Source organism: Tamandua tetradactyla, chromosome 15, assembly GCF_023851605.1.
Source record: "Tamandua tetradactyla isolate mTamTet1 chromosome 15, mTamTet1.pri, whole genome shotgun sequence".
Lineage (NCBI taxonomy): Eukaryota > Metazoa > Chordata > Mammalia > Pilosa > Myrmecophagidae > Tamandua > Tamandua tetradactyla.
This window is the reverse complement of record NC_135341.1, coordinates 35829048-35852141: the sequence shown is the minus strand read 5'-3', so window position 1 is coordinate 35852141 and position 23094 is coordinate 35829048. Positions and strand designations below refer to the sequence as shown.

The 23094-nt window shown below is 59.0% G+C and overlaps 1 protein-coding gene across 1 annotated transcript; it reads left to right on the top strand.

Annotated features, from left to right (window-relative positions):
* The first annotated feature begins 1712 nt into the window (after positions 1 to 1712).
* Positions 1713 to 22264, top strand: GNAI2 (G protein subunit alpha i2). The gene is made up of 9 exons (XM_077129234.1): positions 1713 to 1847; positions 16170 to 16212; positions 16465 to 16606; positions 16763 to 16923; positions 19241 to 19369; positions 19688 to 19817; positions 19901 to 20054; positions 20379 to 20594; positions 21241 to 22264. The coding sequence occupies exons 1-8, from the start codon at positions 1730 to 1732 to the stop codon at positions 20567 to 20569; spliced, it is 1068 nt and encodes a 355-aa protein (XP_076985349.1). The 5' UTR covers positions 1713 to 1729; the 3' UTR covers positions 20570 to 20594; positions 21241 to 22264.
* Positions 22265 to 23094: the final 830 nt, after the last annotated feature.

Genomic DNA, 23094 nt, shown 5'->3' with positions numbered 1-23094 from the left:
GAGGATCAGTTCTCAGGCCGGGGCGGGGCTGGCAGGGAAGAGGCCTGCCTTGGGTTTGTAGTCTGTCCGAGGACAGGCTGTGTTCTTGGCCACGTACTCCCATTTTTATAGTGTGTTCTGTAGATGTGAGGCATGCTGGAGACTGGACCTCTATGTGGATGTATAGAGCGTGTCTCCGGCTGGGTCTGTGTCCAGGCTTATATTAGGGCATGTCTCCTGGATGGACATTACAGGTTTCTGCTATGTTTGTAAGATGCCCGTGGCAGGGCCTGCTGGAGTTTGGGTTCCAGGCAGGAGGGGGCCTGAGGAAACCATTGGAGGGCCTACAGGCCAATGGCCCTTCAAATAAGGGAGCCATTCAGATAGGGGTATCCAGGGAGAGTGGATAGCCAACCTGGGGACTGGAAACCGGGACAAGGTATGTGTGGAGGGGGGTCTGTGCTGAACAGGGGTCTGCCGGTGGACAAGCTCCCCACCTGACTTCATGGACTTTCCCTATTTCTGGGGCCTCCTGGGCTCATGGCAACTAGGACCACATGGAATCCTTTTCTGGGTAATCCTTGGCAGACCCCTTCAAATGCCAGGCCAAGGCTGTGGACTCCTGCGGGGTACCAGGATCAGAAAGACCAAAGCATTCAGGCACTGAGGCTGCTGCTCCCACCCCAGCTTTGCCTGTGGTGGTTGGTGAATAGGCTACAGGGTTGCAGCTACCTGTGGAGAGAAAGGCCACGAAGAATAGGCTGAGGTCGTGGCTACCACCAGTGGAGGACAGGCCCTGGAGGGGACAGGTCATAAGATCCTAGCAACTTCTGTTTTGAGAAGGCGGGTGGCAGCTGTCTCTCTTCTCTTTTTCTCAGGGCCCTGGCTACCCATTCCCAGCCTGTAGTCCAGGATGGCTGCCTGCAGGAGGAAATCTCCCAGCAGATCAGGAAAGGATGGACAAGCCTTGGATGAGCAGAAGAATAACCCCCCGCTGGTGGAAACAGCTTGGGCCAAAGTGTAGAGGTGGCAATCGATTTCATTTTCTTTGTTTTGCTGCAACCCAGGGAGAGAAGAGGGCAAACCTGCCTTAAGATAGAAAACTGCAGTCTTAAAGAGCTCCCGGGTTTGGGTAGATCCCGACACAAGTTTAAGGGGTTCGTTAACTTGTGACGAAGACACGCCTCTTCCACCTCACTCGCCTAACTCGCGGAAGCTCAGAGGGCGGGTTCCTGCTCCACCCGGGAGGTGCAGCGGTCCCCTAGCCTCGGGCTACCAGAACCTCCCACCGCCGCCGTCGGGCCGCAGAGCTCCAGACGCTTGGCTCCGCATCCAATCGAAGCCCGGCCCCGCCTGAAGCCCTCTCGGAGCCCAATCCGAGCGTTTACTCTACCTCTAGTGCCTACTCTCGGCGTGGCCCCGCCTCCAGCCCTGGCCCAAGGCTGGGCCCTGCCCAGCTTCATCCGCCGCTCCGCCCTCTAACCAATCACCGGCCTCGGATCTCTTCTGGGCCCGCCTCCGGACCCGCCCCGGCCCAGTCCCAGGCCTGGCTCGCTCGGGCCCCACCCCTGGCCCGCCCCGCCGTCGGTGCACGGCGGCGGGCAAGGCACCGCCCGCAGACGCTCGGAACTGTCGACCCGAGAGCTGCCCGCAGAGGGCCGGTGGCCGGAGCGGAGTTGGTCGGGCGGGGCCGAGCCGGGCCGGGGGCCGTGTGGGGGCCGGGCGGCGGCCGGGCCGGGCGGACGGCGGGATGGGCTGCACCGTGAGCGCCGAGGACAAGGCGGCGGCCGAGCGCTCCAAAATGATCGATAAGAACCTGCGGGAGGACGGCGAAAAGGCGGCGCGGGAGGTGAAGTTGCTGCTGCTGGGTGAGGCCGCGCCCCGCGCTGAGATACCCCCCTCCCCCCTTACCCTCCCGCCCCCTCCCTCAGTTCTGCCAGATTCCCAGACAAGGACTTCGAACTCGTAGACAAGGGCTTCGGACCTCCCCTTCGCTCCCGCCCGCGTCTGGACCCCCAAGCCTGGCCTGAAACCCCAGTCGGACCGTCACATAAGGATCCGAAATCCTAAGCTGAAGTCCAGGCTCTAGATAAGAATCCCAAATCATTCCAGACTCCAAACACCCAAACCCAGCCACCAGGCCCCCAACACCAGCTACCCAGAACCCTGCTTGACCATCCCTTGCCGACCAAACTTATAGACCCTCAGAAGCTGCCATCTTGTCTTTCCATCCTTCTTTAGACTTTACTCAAAGCCCCAGAACCCTACCTCGCCTTTACGTTCAGTCTCCACCTGTTCCCCTCACCTGCTCCCTCGTATTCCTATTGGGCATGAGCATCCCTGGGGCCCCTCCCAGGCCCCCCCCACTCCCTCCTTCCCCTCCTGTGCCCCATCCATACTCTGAACTTTATATCTTCTACCTGTGACCTCGGATTTTAAGACATCTCCTGCGTGAGAACCCACGATAGGGCACCCCTCACTCCAGCTGGAATCCCCGAACCTGTAGACGCTCTGCTCCCTGACTTCGGCCCCCCAGGTCCTCTGCAGGCATCACTCCCCAAAACGCTGTGCACACCCTCTCCCACTCTCTGGCCTTCCCCAGGTTCGCCTACCCCTGCACTATTGGGCCGGGCCAGGAGGAGGGGCCCAGGGGCTAGGGTGAGGTAGCAGGCTCGTTAGACCTCCCAGGAGGGGGCTGGAGTGAAGCCCCACTCAGGCTTCTCTGGGAGTTTCCGCTTGCATTACCTTTTTAAGTTTCAAGACCTACTCCTGTGAGCCCCCAGGCAGTAGGAGGGTGTGTGGGGGAGGGGCAGGGGTGAGTTGTTGGGGTGGAGTGGGGGTTGCGGCCACTTCCAAGGCCCGGGAAGATGGTGGCTGCTCAAATGGTGGAGGGAAGTGGAAGTGGTGAGACAGCCGACATATTGCCGCCCCTGCGGGCGGGCTGAGATCCGCTGACGGCTTGGGAACTGGCCTGAAGAGCTGGTCTGAGGCCTTCGGAGTGGATGGAGCTGTAGTATCCTGGGACCCTCCTAGTGGGGGAGTGGTGGACCAGCTTCATGAGGGTATGGGGGACCAGCTGGGGGTCAGTCAGGTGCCTCTGAGCCTCTGCGCTAGGCTTTTGCAAAGGTGGGGGGTCCGGTGGACATCCTGGACCAGCTCCCCATGGGGAAGCTTGAAAGCCTGATTTGGGGATTTCAAGGGGTTTTATGGGAGGCCCCCACAACAGTGTTAGAGGCTGAATAGTATATGTGTGTGGGGGTGTGGCCCCTCGGCCTCAGAGCTGCTGTGGAGACCTCAGGTTGTGAAAAGCAGAGCTTTGCAGGCTGGGCCTGTGGCTGAGGGACAGCAAATAACTGTCCATTCATGGGCCCATCTGTTGACTGTCCCCAGGGGCCTGGCCTCAGGGGCGCAGCCCCAGAGGTTTCAAAATGGCATCCGCTCTGCTGCCGCCGCCGCAGGGAGGAAGAGAAGGGGCGGGAAGGGGCGGCGGCCCAGCCTCCTGGGCTGCTTTGCGTTGGGCGCTTGCCTCTTCCTGTCTCTGCTGCTGCGAAGAGCGGCGGCGGCAATGAGTGGGTGTCGACGCGGCGGAATGCTTGTTGCTGCCCGCTGGGCCTGGGGAGGGCACTTCCGGTCCTACAGCCTCTCGGTGCTCAGCTTGGGGTCTCTAGCTATCCCCTTACCCAGTCGATTAAGCTGGTGGCTAAGGAGATGTGGGACTAGAGTAGAGGTGGGGACACAGGGCTCCTGGCCTATTCTATGCCCCAGCCCTAGAAAGGCCCTCCGTCCTGCCAGGATTGCCCCTTGGAGCTCGGCTCAGCTTTTGGGCCAGGCCAGGTGGAGCCCAGTAACCCCTCCTACACTGAGCTGGCAGCAGCCAGGAGTGCAGTATCGGTCAGCATTTTCTAGCTTGGTGAGCCCATCCCAGCATCCTGCCTCTCTGGCCTTTTCTTCCTCTCTGAAATGGGCTTCCTGGGCTGGCCAGGGAAGGGCCACAGGAGTGCCAGGGCCCAGCTGGGAGAGAATAGGAGCTTCAGGGAGGTTTCTGTTGGTGATGTGAGTAGGGGTTAGGACCTGCAGAGCATATACTGCAAGGGGCTGGGAGAGCAAGCTCTTCCTGAAATTGAAGATTTAATCTGCCACAGTTGCCTGGGGAGCAGTCCTGGCTGACCCATCCTTTTTCCCTCCAGGTACATAGTGGTGGTGGGAGCTTGGCTGTGGCAGGTTCAGAGTGCTGGGCGCCTGTCCCACATAGCGGGAGAGACTCTGTCTGGGCAACGGGACTTGGGCTGGGCATTTGCCAGCCTTCCCTCCCAGCCAGAGCCACGCCTGCTGCCCCACCCGCATACAGGCTCCCTCCCGCTCGGGGTGGCCCGGCCAGTGGGCGGGTACATTCATTGTCACTGGGGCAGAAGCAGACATGGTACACATTGGCGAGAGGACTTTCATTAGATAGCTTGGTGGGGGGAGCAGAGGAGCTGAAAGCTGCTGTACTCCGGGGATACCCTCACCCCACCAGTTCAGCTTGATTGAGTTCAGGTGGAAATCAGGTCCTTGGGCTGGACACGTAGGGGAAAAGGAACCCAAAGCCCAAGGGAAGTCTCTGTTTTGGGGTTGGGCTTATGTGGGCAGCCTCACAGAAGAAAGGAGAGGCAGGGCCCACGGATGGGTCCAAGAGAGCTTCAGGGTACAAATACAGAAGTTCTCTTGCCCCTGGGCTGTTGCACCTGCTATTCCCATTGCTTGGCCTGTTTTTTTTTTTTTTTTTTAAGTCTCAGCTCAGGGATCAGCTTGCAGGAAACCGTCCTTGACCACCCCCTCTACCAAAGCTGGGTGCGGCCTTTCTGGCTCCAGGTACTAGGCTTCCCCCATCAGAGTGTGGTATTTGCCTAGGGCATAGCTGCCTTTCCTTGAGATGCAAGGGCAGGACTGGGTTCTGTTCATTTCTGTGCCCAGCATGGAATCTAGCACCTACTGGGCGCTTCTGTTTGTTTGTTGAGTGAAGTAAGTATCCTCTGAACTTGGTTTTGGGGATGTATAGAGGGAGGAGTAAGATGGCAGGCACTGAGCCACAACCTAGCATAACCATACCGTGACAAGGATTCAGTGTAGGGCCGATGACCAGGACTGTGGGAGAAACTGAGAGGAAAAGTTCTCAGGCTGTTTCCTCCTAGCCCCACCACAGCTCTTACCCCTTCCCTGTGGAACTCTGTCTGAACAGTCCGCAGCCTGTCATGGATGCAGCACCCCAAAGGGGCTCCACCTGAATAGGAGAGAGTGGCTTTTCGGTCTTCCTGCCTCCTCAGGCTGTTGGGGGACTGCTGTGGGATTGCTGGCCCTGCTGCTCCAGTAAAGCCTGAGCCGACTGGTTCAGCCACCCTGCAGTTGCCTTTCAAGAGCGTAGGGTCTCCCAGTCTTCCCAGGTCCTCTAAGACTGGCCGCTGCCAGCCTAACCCAGCCCAACCCATGCTCCCAAGGGATTGCAAGGGTTTGGCTCGCCACAGGATGGCCTTGGACAGGAAGGGAAGCATCGGTTGTCTTGGTTCTTGCTTGGCATTGGAGCTCAGAACCAAAGCAATGCAAGGTGTCCAGCTGCTGCCCAGTGGAGTTCTAGTCTTGGCCAGGGCAGAGACTGCACACAGCAAGGGTGCATTTCGGTTTGCCAAAAGAAAAGGAAGGGGAATTTTGTGTCTTGTCCAGTTTGTATCTCCAGCAAATGGCCTGACATACTAAAGGTGTCTATTAAGTATATATATATGGAAAAATGAAACTATTGAGCATATCCATGAATAGGGCATAGCTTCCAAGGAGAGGTTTAAGTATAATTCTGGGACTTCTGCTTGGGGCCTGGTCTAGTTGGAGATAGAGGTGAAGGGCTAGCCTGGGATCCTGGCCACGTAGCCAGACAGCCATGGGCCCCTACTGTGTGCAGACCTGATTTGTGATTCATGTCTGCCGGGCACACATCAGATGCCATATGGCTGTTTGGGAAGGCTAGTGGTGTCCATGAAAGAGGGACTTCCTGGAGAAGCTTCTGTAAGTTGCCTTGAAGGATGAGTAATAATTGCCGGAGCCAAGCATTGGGGACAGAGGTCAGCACAGGTCCTGAGGCAGAAGTACCTGGTCTAGCTTCCCACGCCCTTGGGCCAGTGTTTCTTGGCCTCGGTGAGGAGGGATCAAGTCTTGGGGCCAACAGATATGGGTTTGAATCCCAGCTCCAATATAGTACACTGGCTGAGACACCGGTGTCAACCGAGTCACTGGCAGAGTCCTGCTGTCCATCCATAACCTAGGGGTGGGAGCCACGGATATTGGGGGAACTGTGCACTTGGAGAGCCCTCCCCTTCCACCAGAGCCTGGAGATATGAAGATGAGTGAGTCACCCTCTGCTTTGGAGCTGGAAGTTTGATGGGAGGGGTCTCCCCAGCCTATAGGCTGTGTGGCCCCTATATGGGTGCATTGGAGGCACTGAGGCTCCACCCCCCCACACACACACACCCTCTGACAGCTACTCATAGCCAGTGGGGAGACTGAGGCATGAGGTCAGGTGGTGTCAGCTGGAGTGACATGTTGTCATGGAAACCTTGGGTTCGACCTCTGAAGACTGAACCGCCTTTCTGCGGACCTGGGGTTGGGGATGTGGAGGTGGGCTGATATCCAGGCCCGTCCCCAGCCTCTTTATTCCCACTGCCTTCTCGATCCCGGCTGGAGCTCATTAACACTTGAATGGGAGGCGGGGCTGCTTGGGCCTCTGGATCTCTTCTTCCCACCCCTCCCCCAGACCAGGCAAGGCTTTGTCCTTAAGACTTGGGCCCCCATGCTAGGGGTGAGCGAGGGTCCAAGTTTTTTCTGACCCTCTCTGCCTGCATCCTGTCCGTTCTGGCTGGGCTCGCCCCCTTCCATAACCCCAATGTAGCTGCAGCAACTTGAGAGGTTATACCTCTGTGGTAGGAATGAGACTAGGTCCAGGAAGAGATACCCCTGAGTAGGGAGTTGAGGTGGCTTTGCAGAGGCAAAGATGGTGGAGTTCAGTGGGTGGGTGGGACATTCCAGTTTGAGAGGGCAGCAAGGGGTGGGGGTCTCCTACCAGATAAAGGGTGGAGCAGGTCGTATGAGGGAATAAGCTAAGAATGGAGGCAGAAGTCAGACCATCTGGGGGACACTGGGACTCCATGCAGCAGGAGCCACCCACTGTGTTGAGCCAGTGCCTGAGCCTCCAGATGGGTTCTGGACTTGGTCAGCAAATCCCACAGGCCTGCAAAGCCTGTCGCTGTGGCAGGCTTGGGCAGGTACCACAGAGTCCCCTGGTGGCTTCATGGGTGTCCCAGGCCTGGGAACATTTGCCCAGCAAGTGGCAGTAGGCAGTGCCAGGACTGGGGCCTCCCCCACTGTTGGGGCTGGCACTTTGGGTTGCTTGGCCATAGGCAGGCAAGCTCTTCCTGTACGCCCTGCCCGGGATTGCAGCCTCTGGCCAGGTCGCTCTAGAGCTCTGTCTTGAAAGATGAGTTATTTTTTGTGGTAGGAACAGTGGAGGAGGCTGGGTCCACATGAGCCTTTAGTCCCTGAAGGACCAGAGCCTTCTCCTCCCACACCCTGAGCAGAGGACAAGACAGTCTGACCCAGACCCTGAGTGCTGCCTCCCTTCTGCCCCTTTATTCTGGGGTGGGATGGGGCAGGGCACAGGGCAGACATCTGTTTTATCTTCCCAGCGCCTTCTGGCCTAGGGTTCAGTGAGAAGGAGGGAAGGGGACCAGCAAATTCTTGCCAGATCACAGCTGGTGGGACCTGCTTAAGAATGTCCTGTAAGATGCCTAAGGGAGGACAGAGGGTAATTAGGCCCTTTGGTGGTGGCCCTGGCCCCTGATTCTCTCAGGTGGCCCCTCCCTTGGCCATAGGTACAGGGTGGGGTGCCCTGCTGCCCAGCCCCTCCAGCCTGGGGCTTTTGTTCTTACTAAACCCTTACCCCACCCTTACTCCCACACTGATGCTTCTTGAGACTGTGGATGCCCTTGGTGGTTGGGGAGAAACAATCTCCCTGTAATAATTGAACCCTGCTGAGCTGGGCCTTCAGTGTTGGCCCACTGTGTGTGCTCAGAAAGATTTGGCTTGGTGGGGCATGCCAGGCCAGTGCGTGTGAAGGCCTGAAAGTGGGATCAGACACGGCCTGTTGGGAACAAGGTGTCCTTCTGTCTTGGAGCATTCCTGGGTGCCAAGACTGCTGCAGCCTCAGATTTTGCAGAGTGGATGGTGATGGCAGCACCTACTATGCACTGGGTAGGTGGGGGGCAGTGAGGTCTGCATGTCAGGGCTGGGCCTGGGCCTCTCCGGGAAATGGTGTCCACACTGAAGGAAAAGGAGGAAGCAGATGGGGGAGGAGGAGTCCAAAAGAGGAAGAGGCCAGAGGGCCACCCAGTGCTGTGGGGGAGGGGGAAGCCCGAGGTTTCCCCCTCCTGGGGCTCTGTCAGCTAGGGCATCTGGGAGGTGAGCCCCACCTACTGGAGGTCTCAGGGTTGGGGTCAGTGCAGGCAGCTCTGTCCCTTGTCCTGCCCTAGCAGCCTCTGGACCCTGGATCCCAGAGAAGGCAGCGCCTCTGAGAAGGGTTCCAGCCTCCTCCTTTGGCCACAGGAAGTGGTGGCTGGGAGAGGGACGCCGGAGGGTGGGTGAGCAGGAAGGCACAGAGCAGCTCTTAGATTCCCGAGCGGCCATTACCTTCTTAGGCCGGAAGGCCGGCCACAGGCTAAGATGAATGCCCGGAAATATAGCAGTAGCCCTGGAATTAACTCACTCTGGGTTTCCTCTGCCTAGGGATGGATAGAGGGGTCCCCGGCCTGGCCCAAGGATTCCCTCCTACCATATTTGCTGGGCCTGGCAGTGCCTGCACTGGGCCTCAGCCTCCCCTCTGACGTAACAGTAGTTGGCTCTCCTGACTCCTGACTGTGGTGTGGGGTTGGACCCTGTGTGGTCATTTAACGCTGTCAGGCTGGGGCTGACGTTGCACCTGTTTCACCGATGAAGAAACAGAGGCTGGGGACATTACATGACTTACACTAATAAGTGGAGATGCCAGGCTATGAGCCAAGCAGTGACTTGGCACTTGCCCCCTGGTCACAGTGGCCCCTTGAGAGTCTGTGCCCATCTGGCTTGAAGGGATTGGTCAGGACGCCAGGCCGATGCCGGACCAGAGGCTGTGTGTGCATGCTTGTGTTTTATTTGTCTAGAGGCCCTGCCTCTGGGAGCCCTAATTACTTTTTGAGGGAATTGAAGGGTGGGGGGGACAGGGTGTCTGCAGTGGAGAATAGGACCTGAGACTCTGGGCACAAAGTTATCTCCTGCTGAGATAGAGACATCTGCTGGGCCACCAGAGGTGACCTCATTCTGTATGGTACACCCCTGTTACTACTTCCCACCTTCACTCCCAGCCCATGTCCTGTCACGGTAAGGCTCACGTCCCAGTTGAGGGCTCACACCGTGGCAGAGGCTCAGTGGTGGGCATGTGTATGACACCGTGCGGAGGCTGGATGTGGCTGTCGTGTGGGCTGGTGACAGCATGGTGGGTGGTGAGGCCAGTTCCTCATGCTCCCTGGCCTCAGAATCCTGAGTTTTATGGCTCACGGTGTGGCCCAAGGGTCTTGCTGTGTGCCATCAGGCCAGGCCCTAGTGGGCTAAGGGGCCTGCAAGAGACTTGGAGAACCAGAGCAGCCTTCAGGAAGCATCCAGGTCTCTGGGCCATGAGGCCGTGTGTAGAGAAGTGACCGTGCATCTTCAAGGCCACCTAAGGCACTGGGTCCCAGCAGGTGCAGTCCCCGCCTCCTTGCCTGTATGACCTCAGACTGCCCACTTCCCTCTCTGGGCTCAGTGTTGGAACCTGTGATATGAGTCTCAGCGTGGTCTTTTGGCCTGCGGGCACATGGACACAGGTCGGCTTGGACAGGGCCCCAGAGCACTCAGGGATGTGGGTCCATGTGAGGACCTGAGGGGTCTGTTTAGGGCAGGCCTTTGACCTGGCACATCCCTCAAGGGTTACATTTCACAGGCGAGGATGCTGAGGCTCAGGTGCCAGGCACCTCATCCGGGGTCTACCAAGGTGAAGACATGTGGGGGTAATTTGAGCCCCTTGATAACAGCAAAGGGATTCCTCAGAGAAGAATTTTGGCAGGAGAGTGCCAGAGGGCCGGGTTCATGGTCTGACCTGGGCCTTGACCTGAGCGGGAGTCCCAGTGCCTCCCGGTTCCTGCAGAGAGCGAGGCCTGCAGCCTGGACAGGTCTCAGGACCTCCTCTCCCTGAGGCTGGCATTCCGCACTCAGTGCCTCCGTTTCCCTCTGAAAGGTAGTAGGGGGATGGGGGTGGGGTGGGGAGGGCACTGAAGGAGACACAGCCCTGCCCTAGAAAGCTCCCTCCGTGTTTGGGTAGGTTTCTCTTGCACAGACAGCACTGACTGGACAGTAGGAGGCCAGGCCATGGGTGCTGGCACTTCCCTAGTGGAGGGTGGAGGGTTGGCCTCAAGGTTGCCGGGGCCCTGAGTACAGGAGGAAGGGACGAATAAAGTTTGTTGGGGCACTCGGGGCAGTGGGGACGGGGGGAGTAGTGTACATGGGCGGGGGTGTCACAAAGCTAATCTAAGCCCTCCTGTCCCTGCCCCCTACAGTTCCAGGCCCTGGCTGAATCGCCTTTGAAGGAGTGAGGGGGCCAAAAAGCAGCACCTGGAGGAAGGAAGAGACGCCAGGGGCGGGGCTTCGAGGGCCTTTGTCTGGCAGGGCTTACTGCCCCCCACTTCCCATTGTTCAAGTGTGTGCAGAGTCTCAGCAGACCCAGGGGCTTCCCAGGCTCGGGAGGGGGCGGTGGGTGAGGGTCCCGCCACCTCCCCGCCTCCCCTGCTGCCCTTAGCTGCTGAGGATGCTTTGTGGAAACAAAATAGTCCCCAGCACTGCCCAGCCCCCACGTCCTCCACCTTGTCTCTAGCTGCTGAGCTCCCCCTGGTGGTGGCGTGGCCTGGGACCCTGGGGCTGCAGGGGAGGGGCAGGGTTGTTGGGGGTCTGAAACTGTGAGCTGGAGACGTGTACCTTCCTAGGGTGGGAGTGGGAGATGGTGTCTGAGCTACCTTTGGGGTGGGCTTCCCAGAAGAGCTCATCCTCATCTTTCCCTCTTTTGCCCACTAGGATGGGCCTTGGGTTTGTGGCCGTGTGGGTGGGTCTGGTGCTGTGGCTTTGAGCTGGGCTGCTGCCCAAGTCTACCCCAACGATGGTGGGCGGCCCCCCTGGAGCCCCAGCCGCTGCTGCTCGTGAGAAGCTCTGCCGCTCTGCCCTCAGGCTTGCCACGTCGGCTGGCTGCTCTCTCTCCCAGGCCCCACATGTTTGAAGGGAACCCACCAGCCCGGGGCCTCCCTGCAGGGAAGCCTCTTACCCAGGCTTCCCAGCCTTCTGAGTGTGTACGGGCGGTGTCAGTAATGACCCTCCTGGGCAGCAAGGGGCCCCAGCTTTGTAGGAGTGCTAGGTTTGTGGAAGGAAAGTGACAAACTCAGAGTGAAAAGCCAGCAGCAGAGCTAGTGGCTCTGACTCCCGTCCCAGCTTGCAGCGATTGAGTCCCAGCGGGGAACGAACACTGTTTTGAAGCAGCCTGTGTTAGCCACTGTTCCTCGCTCTTCATCTGCTCTTTGTTTGAAAGCCTTCAGACGCTTTTTTCAAATAAGGTGGCCACAGCCATGCACTCTGCAGATTGTGGTTGCAGGGGCTGGCACAGCGTTGCTCTGTGGGCTGCAGGGAATGTGAGGTTTGAGGGGAGTGTATTCTTCCAAAGGGTAGAGAGATAGTGATAGTAACTTTTATCAGAACACTCACCACATGTCCCAGCTTTGCATTTAATCCTCTCTAGGAGGAACTAAAGTTGTCCATTTCACTGATGAAGTGCCAGGGAGAGGACCAGAAGAGGATTGGAGCTCTTGGAGATCTCAGGAAGGGCTGGGATGGGCACAAAGGCTGGGGCAGGCCTGGACTTCCCTCAGTGAGAGTCCTCACAGCCTCTGAAGAAGGGAAACTGAGGCCAAAGAAGACAGCATCATGTCAGGGTCTCTCAGCAGGGCGAAGCCTAATCTGGGAGGTAGAGGGATCTAGGGGGGCATAGTGACTTGAATGCTAGGGCCTGGTGTAAGCATCAAGTGACTGGATCTGTGCCGCTGTCCCTGCTGCAGAAGTCCTGCTGGCCTCAGGCAGGCAGGCGGACAGCGCTGCCTCCCCGCCCTCCATCTGTTCCTCCACCACTGGGCGCAGTGCTCCTGGGTGGGAAGCAGATGTTCTAATGTAGAGCAGCCACTGCCACCCAGGCGATTAGTACCCTCCTGCTGTGGGCACAGCAGCTGTGCCCTGGGGCAAAGGGTGCAGAAATTTCTTCCGTGGTGGGAGGAGGTGTGGCTCAGTGGGAATGCTCAGGCCATCCCAGGGAGTCTCAGTGGGCCCCTTTGCTCTCACCAGCAGAGGATGAAGTGCACATTGTGGCCCCCTGTGGGCCGGAGGGGCTGACTCCGACTGCCTTCTGTGGACTGAGCTCCTCTGCCCCGCACCTTTGCTGGAACCATAGCCAACCGTGAAGCCCCTTCCTCTGAGAGGAAGATGCAAGGCTGAGTGGGGGTGCTGGGTGCCCAGGACTGGAAGAGTGCGAGCAAACTCTGAGCCATGTACCACACTGTCTGGTAGGGGAGAGTCATCAGGCCCCGATGGAAGAGGGGCCCAGCTAGAGGAGTGAACAGGTCCCAAAGCACCCAGCCTGTGGACTACCTGAGAGCCAGAGTCTTTGTCCCTGCCCCCCATTCCATCCAGACATGATACCCAAACCCTGCCCAGGTCTGCCCTGGTTCCCTACTGGGCTCTAGCTACCCCTTAATTCTGTCTCTGGGTTCCAGCTGGGTTGGTAGTGCTTCCTGCCCAGCCACTAGAACCATGCCCTTGTCCTGCCACTGACTCCTTCCCGCCTGAGTCACAGCTACTGAAAGGACACTGGGACTGCCCTGATCTAGTGCTGGAGGCTGTTTGTGGCCTTTGTTTGCCCACCTATCAAATGGGACTATTCCTGCAGTGACCCTTACTAGGGCAGAGAATATCCTCTTAGCTCTTTTGGCACTTTAGAGGCCTTAGGAGAAGAGACTGAGGCTCAGCGAGAGTGGGTGTCATGCCTTCAGTGACATGGCTGGTTGGGGCAGAGAGCAAATATCTGGCCTGGCCTGCCCAGGTGCTGCCTGCCTCGGAGTCTGCCAAGCCTGCTGCTGCTAGGAAAATCAGATGCAAAGCAAGTTTGTCTTGTCATCCCCATCACCAGGCAGGGTCACAAATGGCCCACATCCCTACCAAGAAAGCTCCAGCCACCCTCTCCTCCCCCAGGGGTCAGACAGGGAAACCCATATCTCGGATAGGTATGGGTCCTAAAGTTCACACAGGAGGGAACAATCCTCACCCTAGACCTAAAGCCCCCTGTGCCCTGGGCAGCCACCTCCTCTAAGCCTCAGTTGGCTTGCCTGGGACAGTATGATCTGACCTATTCAGCTGGGACCCCCAGCCCTGGCTGACTCTGGCCCCTGGTTCTTCTGCTCCAGAAGGTGCTCCCTTCTTCCTCAACTGGGTACCTAGCAGGGTGGGAAGGACAGCCAGGCAGCCACATGGCCCTTGGGGTCACCAGCTACTGCCACCCTCGTCTTGCCCTCCTGCATGCCCTCCCCCTACATCTCCCCAGCATGCAGGGATGATTAGTGTGAGGGATCTTGCCCCCCTGCCCTGTCCAGTGGGGGGTGGTGCTGTCATCTGACCACAGCCCCTGCCTAGGGAAACCCACTGGTTCTGATGTCTCTGCTGCCCAGGGACTGAACTGACAGATGACAGAGAGCATCGCTGCACCAGGCCCCTTTCCTGGGACCTGCCCAGAGCCTACACACTGTGACACCTTCTCCCCTCTCACAACTGCCCTGGGAAGCAGACCTGAGGCTGCCCCAGCAGCCCAGGGATTCCATCCACCTGGTGGTGTTCGTGAGGAGAGCGCAGCCCTTCCTTTCCGGGAAGGTCACTGGACTGCGGACATAACCGGGTCTGACCCTGTGGGGGCCACAGCTGCACCTCAGCTTCTGCTGATAAAACGTGGGTCTCTCAGGAGGATGTGCTGTAGGCAGGCAGGGGCCGCAGCCAGGTCTGCCACCTGTTCCGGTTCTCAGAGGATGCTGCGGAGACTGGGACTAGAGTCTGCCTGGGGAGGCTGGGAGCGAACCCCATGACAGATGCTGCTGGGGCCTGAGGACTCTGTGGCCCAGCTGCAGCATGAGGCCCTAAGGACAGCTGTAGGAGGCTCTGCCCCCCCAGCAGGCAAGGTGGACACCCATGGAAAGGATTGTAACCATGTGACTGCCACTTCTTTGTGGCTCAGTTTCCTCATTTGTTAGATGGGGTGAGAACAGAGCATGCCTCCCAGGATTGCTGTGAGAACTAAACAGTGGGCTGGGCAGGGGCGCAGTGCGGCCTCTGGCACATGGTGGACGCCAGTTACACTCATCATTATCATTGCTGACGTGAGATGCCAGTTACACTCATCATTATCATTGCTGACGTGAGAGTTGCTGCTCAGGGTGGTTTGTCAGCTCCTTTGTCCTCAGGTTGTCTAGCCTCATCTGAGGAAGGCTGGGGTGGGGCAGCAGCATCCCCCTGTGTGACCTCCCAGCAGGCCCCACCCCCCTCTGCTGAGCTGCCCAGACCTGCCACAATGCTCAGGAGGGTGGTAGGGGCACATGACTGGGGAAGGCCCAGCCAAGGGAGCAGCAGGGGCAGAGGCCCACAGGTGGCGAGAGGCCGTGCCCGGCACAGAGCTCCATGAGTGGAGCACATCTGTTCTAGGGTTCCAGCAGATGAGGTTGTCAGGGGCCCCTGGCGGATCAGGAGAGCAGCGACTGGCGCCCTGGCCCACCTGCCCCTCCCCTGCTTCTCCCAAGCTCAGCCTCACTTCTGGGGCCACCCCCTCTGGGCTCAGACCTGGTCTCCTCTACACAGAGGACCTGGGCCACCTGGCTGGAACCTGCCCCACCCTGGGACTGAGTCAGTCAACAGCTCTCCTGTTGCAGTCACCTGGGCCAGACCCTGAAGAGCCCCCTTCTGGGGTAGTGGGAGAAGACCACAGACAGACTGGTTTGGGGAAGAGGTTTAGTGTGATGGGGGGTGATGGGGGTAGAGGCGGGAGGAAGAGCTGGGCTCAGCTAGTGTCCAGTCACCTGGAGCTCAGGCCAGGAAGCACTGAGGGAGAAAGGTGATGCCCTTGCCCCCACCCCCTCCATCCCCTGCCGGGAAGCTGGGATGGCCTGCGTGGTCCCCCCACTTCCCTCTGCAGACTCCCCGGGGAGCGCAGCCTCCTGGGCCACACCCCTCCCGATCCAGTTCTGTGTCTGGGATGGCACCAGGGACTCTGCTTTTTCTTTCTGACACTCTTATTTTGAAGGGTCTGAGCTACATTTTAAGAAGGGCTGAGTGGGTCAGTCATCCTGGTCCCATGGGTCCCCTTGCCTTTTTGAATCCTGGGCCAAGACTTGACTTTTCTGAGCCTTAGTGTCCTTGTCTGTGAAATGGGGGGTGGAAACAGTCCCTGCTGGTGGGGCTGTTGAGACAGTCACGGGAAAGAATGCCGACAAATGTCAGCACTGGTGAAGGGTGCAAGAGCGAGGTCTGAAGCGGCTTCAATCGGTGCCAGGATGGGGGTGTGTGATTGCACTGTCTCTCCCAGGCTCTTGTCTCCATCAGCTCAGGGTAGACGTGGGTCCAGCAGGCCGAGGGCTGGGCCTTGGGCCATGTCTGGGAGGCAGGAGTGTGCCCCCTAGCCTGTCACCTAGTCTAGACCCCTCAGCAGCTACAACTCAGAGTGTAGAGAGCAGAGAGTAGGGGTCTGCAGGGCTCCTTTCCTTTAGCCCTGAGCCCAGGGAGCCGCAGGGGGTTGGGGGAACATATGGGAGCAAAGACCTGGGGAGAGTCTGCCATGGGGCACAGGTGGTCAGGTTGCCTTGGTCCCATGGCCCTACCAGCTGCAGCTCTGGTAGTCCCTTTTCCCACCAGGGCCACCTGCCTCTGCCTCACTGTGCAACTGATGAAGAGCCTGAGTTCTGGCTCCAGGGCTGCTGGTCGCACATACAGGTGTGGCCCTGCCGGGGCCTGCTCTCTGACCACCTGTGCCTCTGTTCCAGGTGCTGGGGAGTCAGGGAAGAGCACCATCGTCAAGCAGATGAAGTAAGTAGTGTGCATGGCAGGCAGTCCCTGGGCCTTGATTTCCCCTCCACGTCCTCCCTTGGACGGGCAGCCCCACGGCCCCCAGTATAGGCCCAGGGCCTGTTCAGACGCAGGCATCTATCCTCAGGTCTTGGAGGGTTGGGGGAAGTTTCTTCTTCCATGAGCAGGTCCCTTCAGGCCCTAGCGGCCCCAGGCAGCCATGACGGGGTCTCTGGACCCTCTGGACCCTAACCCCTGACCCCTGGCTGCCAGGATCATCCATGAGGATGGCTACTCAGAGGAGGAGTGCCGGCAGTACCGGGCAGTTGTCTACAGCAACACCATCCAGTCCATCATGGCCATCGTCAAGGCCATGGGCAACCTGCAGATTGACTTTGCCGACCCCTCCCGTGCGGTAAGTAAGACTCCCCACCTCCCCCCCACGTCCTGAAAGGCTTCTGGGCAAGTTTTGTCCGGGAGGGCCCAGAACATCCCAGCCTGGGTTCCTTGCCTCTGTCAGGGGGTGGGGGTGTGCTCCTGAGGCTGGTTGACACTTACCTGCTGTGTCCAGGACGACGCCAGGCAGCTGTTTGCCCTGTCCTGCACGGCCGAGGAGCAGGGCGTGCTCCCTGAGGACCTGTCTGGCGTCATCCGGAGGCTCTGGGCCGACCACGGTGTGCAGGCCTGCTTTGGCCGCTCGCGGGAGTACCAGCTCAACGATTCGGCGGCCTAGTGAGTGCTCAGGGGTGGGGCTGGGGGCGGGGTGGGGTTGGACAACATGCTGGACTGCAGGGCCCAAGCTTCCCCGGAAAGATGTTGCTGGTCTCCTTTTTCGAAACTGATAACTGTCAGCCAGGGTCTTGGCATTAGTTGGGGTGGGGTGCTGGGGGCATGGTATTGAAAAGCCAGGGGAGATGACAAGCAGGCCAGCTTGTACTGAACATTTCTTCCAGGCCAACTAAGTCTCCGCTATCCTTAAAGACAGTCATTCTAAAGGACGTTTGCTGCTACTTGCTTTGTGCCAGGGCTTCAGAGACATGGTGTTGAGCAAAGCAGACAAGTCCCCAGGCAGCAACAACTCGTAGTTGGGGTGGGGGAAGGCCCAGAGGAGGGACTGCCTGAGCTGAGCTCTGTTAGCCAGGGGAAGAATGGGAAAGAGGGTTTCAGGCAGGGGCACAGCGTGTGCTAAATCCTGGGGGAGATTTGAAGTGGCTGAGCTTAAGGACACACACAGTGTGTGCAGGCTGATTGGAGAGGGGGACACGGGGATGGGGGTTGTCCAGGAGGTGACAAGTGTATATGCAGGTTAGAGCCCTGGATCTCAGCCCTCAGTGGTCCCAGGCTGAACCCAGAACTTGGCTGGAGATTCCAGGAGGTCCTAGGAGTCTGAGGTGTGGCCAGGCCTGCACCTTCTGGGATGGTCCTTGTGCAGGGCCTTAAGGATCCCAACAGCAAGCAGGACAGGCAAGCTGGTGGCTAGGGATGAGAGCTGCAGGGCTGTGGGGGGTGTCCACAGGCTTTGGGTGGTACCTCCCCTTCCCTTCCTCTGCTTAAGCTAAGTCTTCTGCTGGAACACGCTGCCTAAGCCTACTGCCATCTAAGCTTTATCCCACCCAGAGAAGGGTTGGACCTTGGCAAGGGTGAGTGGGAGACAGGTTTTGCCTGGCCATGAATCCTGAGCCCTGCCCCTCCCCATGGACATGGGCCCCATGGTGGCCAAGCCAAGCCTCACCCTCACTGTGGACCCTGAATGTCCTTGTGAGGGCACCCACTGTACAGGAGCTGCGGAATCACAGCCACACGCAGTGGGAGCCACGCCTCCTTGAGATCACAGAGGCTCAACCACCAGCAGAGCTTGTGGGTCCTAGAGGCAAGGAAGGCTGAGCCTTATCCACCATTGCCATCTCGGTGCCCAGGATAGGCAAGGAGGGCAGGGACAGAGCCACCCCAGGTCACTTCCAATATGCCTCTGCCCTGTTTCTTCATTGCCCGATGTTTACTAGACACCCACTGCCCAGCACTATTGTGGGTGCGGGCTTTGACAGTGAACACAGGCCCTGTACTTCCAGGCAGGCGTCTGCTTCAGCGAAAGCACTGGGAATAGGAGTGCATTGAAATGGTACAATGAGCAGAGGTTCTCCAAACCGTCCTCACAGCAGTCCTCCAAGGCCACGTTGGGGCTGGGGATGTTCCAGGGGGAGCCCACCTGCTGGGGAGAGAGGGCGGAGGCTGGTGTGGAGTCCACCATTAGGCCTGGGGGTTCTTGTCTGTAGGGAGTGGGGTGGGTATGCAGGTCATTGCACGTGCGTCATGGTCCCCTATGGCCTTTCCTGTTTTTTTGTTCTGTCCCTGCCTTTCTGAGGTCATTTCCCTCTGGCCCAGCTTGGTCTGGCTGCCGATGGGAGCCAAAGGCTGGCCCCAGCAACCCTGCTCCAGAGGTGCGATGTCAGCACAGGACAGGGGCTCAGTGGCCTCAACCCAGCCTCAGGGCACAGACAGGGATACTGTGGCAGGCAATGGATCTGGGCCCAGGGCCCAGCAAGGGCAGCGCTGATGCTAATTAAGAGAACTGGTAATGAGGGGCCCCAGGGACCCCCCTCCCCACACCAAGCAGGTGTTGATGCCCTTCCCCTGAGGAGCCCAAATTTTACTGGGTGCTGGGCAGAGAGCCCACTGGGCCTGGCAGGCCCCAACCTGCCCACCCAGCATCGAGGGACTGTGCCAGATTGCTCTGCCATAATTGCAATGATTAGCATCCCGAATCCTTCACTGAAGTGCTGATTCCTTCCCTTCCCTCCATTCTGTTCCCCTCGCCTGCAGCTACCCAGCCCTGGGTCCCGTCCAAGGCAGGCCTGGCTCAGCTCAGACCATGAGTGCTGTGCCTGGCTGGCCGGCACAGAGCTGTGCCTCCTCCCGGGCCCACTCCACAGGCGGGAGGCAGGGGTTAAAGGAGTGAGGACCTTGCACGAGAGATGGAAGACAGGAGAGGAGGGGCCTCATCCAGCTGGCCCTCGCTGACCCGCCTGCTTCCCCCTCCCCCTGCCCCCAGCTACCTGAACGACCTAGAGCGCATTGCGCAGAGCGACTACGTCCCCACACAGCAGGATGTGCTGCGGACCCGTGTGAAGACCACGGGCATCGTGGAGACACACTTCACCTTCAAGGACCTGCACTTCAAGTGAGTGGGCACGCGTGCGACATGCAGGGGCTCCCCTGTGGGTGGGGAGAAGGGATGGGGTGGGCCCTGGTCCCCCTCATTCCAAGGGCTCCCGATGGCAGCGTTGGGCAGGAGGGGTTGGTCTGGGATCCCCCTGCCCCACTCTGGGACTTCTCAAGCTGTGTGGTAGTCGGCGTCTGACTCCAGGAAAGCAGGTCCTCACCACCCGCTGCCCGGGTAGCTGCTCCACTCTGAACAGGCCTCTGCCTCAGTCTGCCAGCCTGTGAGACAGGGCCACTCCATTCCCTGGAGTGACAGTGACCCCATCCATGCCCGCAGGATGTTTGATGTGGGCGGTCAGCGGTCTGAGCGGAAGAAGTGGATCCACTGTTTTGAGGGTGTCACAGCCATCATTTTCTGCGTGGCCTTGAGTGCCTATGACCTGGTGCTGGCTGAGGACGAGGAGATGGTGAGAGGCCCCTGGGCGTGGAGGGCAGGGGTGGAGGGCACAGGGTGGAGCGGCGGCTGCTGACCGCCCTGCCCTGCCCCTAGAACCGCATGCATGAGAGCATGAAGCTGTTTGACAGTATCTGCAACAACAAATGGTTCACGGATACGTCCATCATCCTCTTCCTCAACAAGAAGGACCTGTTCGAGGAGAAGATCACCCACAGCCCCCTGACCATCTGCTTCCCTGAGTACACAGGTGTGGGGGTGGGACCTCCGGGGAGGGGCGGTGCCTGCCCCCATTGCCTGCAGTGACCAGGTGGTCCAGAGCACCCTCCGCTGGACAGAAGGGTAACTGCAGGACACCCGTGCGGGAGCCGGTGCTGCCACGCATGGTGGCCTTGTTCACACTCGTAGGGCTTATGTCCTGGTGCCTGCACACTTGTGGCTCCTTCACATAGTCAGCCATCCTGTGCACATGCGTACACTCGTCATCTGACTGTGCGCACACACAGAACTGTGCGAGGCGGAGGCCTGCCTGCCACACATGCAGCACAAGTCCTCGCTGTTTGATCTCCCATAGGGGCCAGCAAGTACGATGAGGCAGCCAGCTACATCCAGAGCAAATTTGAGGACCTGAACAAGCGCAAGGACACCAAGGAGATCTATACGCATTTCACATGCGCCACTGACACCAAGAACGTGCAGTTCGTGTTCGACGCAGTCACTGACGTCATCATCAAAAACAACCTGAAGGACTGCGGCCTCTTCTGAGGGGCAAGTGGGGCCTGGCAGGATGGTGAGCCAAAGGGGGGTCGGGTGGGGAGCTGGGAAGGAAGGAAGTGGGGTCAATGAGCCCAGAGGGGGGATGAGGTGGGGGACTGGGGAGGGCAGTGGCGGGAGGCCCAAGCCAGAGACCAGAGGGCAAGGGAGGGAGCACAGGGCGGTGAATCAGGAAGGCGTCTGAGTGGCATGCAGGGCCCTGAGGGGATACACAGGTAGGCCCGGCTTGGTTCTGCCCTGGAGTCCAGACAAGTGAAGGGTCCTCTGTGCCCTAGGACAGGGCCAGAGTGCTGCTCCAGCCTTCCTTGGAAAAACCCCACCTCCTTCCCCACCAGGCCATTGGCCTGGCCCAGCCTAGCCCAGAGGAGGCTGGATGCCAGAAGGGGCCCAATCTGCCCTCCTCAGCTCTGTGCTTCTCTCTCTCAGACCTCTCCTGAGGTCCTGGGCTGAGGCTGGCCCCACCGGCTCTGGTGGAGATGGGGATGACTCCACCAGAGCGACAGAAGCCCCTCCCCCATGTAACCCAGCAACAGAAACTGGCTCTTGGGCGGTGACTGTGTCCCTGGTTACCAGTGGGTGGGGTAAAGGCGAGGACCAGGGACTAGGGAGGCGGGAAGAGAAGCTGCTTCCCTGCCCAGGCTGTGATTGTCCCCCATTTCCAGGCCCATCGCCGACTCTGCTGTCCCCCAACCCCAAGGAAGATGGGGGCAAGAGGACCACGCTCCCCGCCTGTCCCCACCGGCCGCTTCTCTCTTTCCTCTCTGTTCTTGGCTCCTCTTTCCCCCTCCCTCAGCTCCGGAGACTTGGGGGAGGGGCTACCACAGGCCTCCCTAGTTGAAGCCCGCCCTTGTCCAAGGTACTGGGAAAGGCCGTGGGTACCCCCTTCCCAGGCAGCCGTTCTGATTTTTAACCATTGTCTTGTTCTTTGTTTGGGGGGGTGGGGGGGAGGCACACACTGAGCCTCCCAAGGCCTGTGGCTGGAGGGACTCCCACTTCTCCAGCCCAAGATCCCTGGCTTTGTCCAACACCATCCCCTGACCCAGCCCAAGTCCAAATGTTTACAGGGAGCCTCCTGCCCGCCCTACCCCGCCAGCCGCTCGGAGGCCCCAATGGAAAAAGCACAAGAAAACGTGAGACGCCGCCATTCCTGGAGACCACGGTCCACTTGCTCATTATCGTAGCTTTTTAAAAAAAAAAATCAAAATTAAAAAAAAAAAAAAAAGGAATGAAAGAAAGAAAAGAAAAAAACCGCAAGCCTAGAAAACATTTTAGAGAAAAACTATTTAAAAGTGTCAGATCCTGACCAGCGCCCTCACCCCCACCCACTCCAGTGATTCCGTGCCTTGAGTGTGTCTGCGTGTTTACACCCATCCCTCTGCCGGCTGCCCCCGTGCGGGCGGCACCCCTGCCCTGCCTTCCACAGAATTGGGTTCCAAGGGCTGTTGAGACAACTGCCAACATCACTGCGGGCCCCGGCCCCGTGGCCCTGGCCCTGGCCCCATTAACCCGAGTGTAGCTCTGTAGCGCTAACCTAGGAACCGCCGCTGCCTGCCGGGGGGCCCCCGCCCCTCATGCCCTCGCCCCAGGCCCGGGTCCTTCAGCGTCGAACACTTCCTTGCTTTTTTCACATGTTTTATGGAATTGTTCACCTGGTTTGAAATAATAAAATGTAGAAAGAAAAAAATACCCAGAACCGTCTGGTGTTCTTTTTCTCCTGGTGACAGAGCCCTGGGCTAATTTGCATCAAGGTGATGGTGGTCTACCCCTGAGCCCTCAATCTGTGAGGGGTCCTGGGTGCTTGGCTCTCCAGGGCATCCTCGGACCCAGTGCTCTCACCTGTAGTGTCCCCACTTGGGTTCAGCCACACACATGTGGGGCCTGTCTTCTCCCCTTCTCCCTGCACCTCCACAGCTCTTGAGTTGGGGGCAGCCTTCAGGCCTGCCTAGAGCAACTGGACAGGTTTTTTAAGGGGCTGTTCTAGCAAAGGGCTTTTCCCCACTGGGAGCAAGAGAGGCATCCAGCACGTCTCCAGTGCAGAAGGAGAATATGACTTCTGAGCTCCCAGGCACAAAGACCCAGAGAAGGTGTGGGACGCCAAAGGTCACACAGTCGTGGGTAAGCTGCAACCCCCCTGGTACACCCTCCCTTTTCCCAAGCTAAGCTGTTGCCCAGAGTGGAGGCCCCTTTTTATTAGGTATATTGGAGGCTTTGAGATGTGTTTAGAAAAGTCTCTGATCCAGAAGACGCCCCTTTCCAAACCTGAGGGGGAGAGGGACGGACAGGCAGCCACGTTATGCTGTGATGATAGCCTTGGCCGGTGCCCTGTTGGGGCCTGGAGGCTGCAGGGCGTTGGCAGCTTTGGAACTGGGACTTTGATGTGGAAGTTTCCATGAGGCGAAGGGAAGTTCAAATGCCCTGCTGAAGAAAGGAACAGCAGGCGGCAGGGCCAGAGGTGCCTGTGGGATCGGCCCGGAGGGTCCAGCGAGGCACCTGGACTTTCTCCCAGGAGCAGCGGA

Excerpts from the sequence above, each read along its gene's own strand:
- GNAI2 (XM_077129234.1), top strand. The coding sequence starts at position 1,730 with ATGGGCTGCACCGTGAGCGCCGAGGACAAGGCGGCGGCCGAGCGCTCC. Across the intron at positions 19,818-19,900 it reads TGGCTGAGGACGAGGAGATG|AACCGCATGCATGAGAGCAT; the intron begins GTGAGAGGCCCC and ends CCCTGCCCCTAG. Across the intron at positions 20,055-20,378 it reads CTGCTTCCCTGAGTACACAG|GGGCCAGCAAGTACGATGAG; the intron begins GTGTGGGGGTGG and ends GATCTCCCATAG.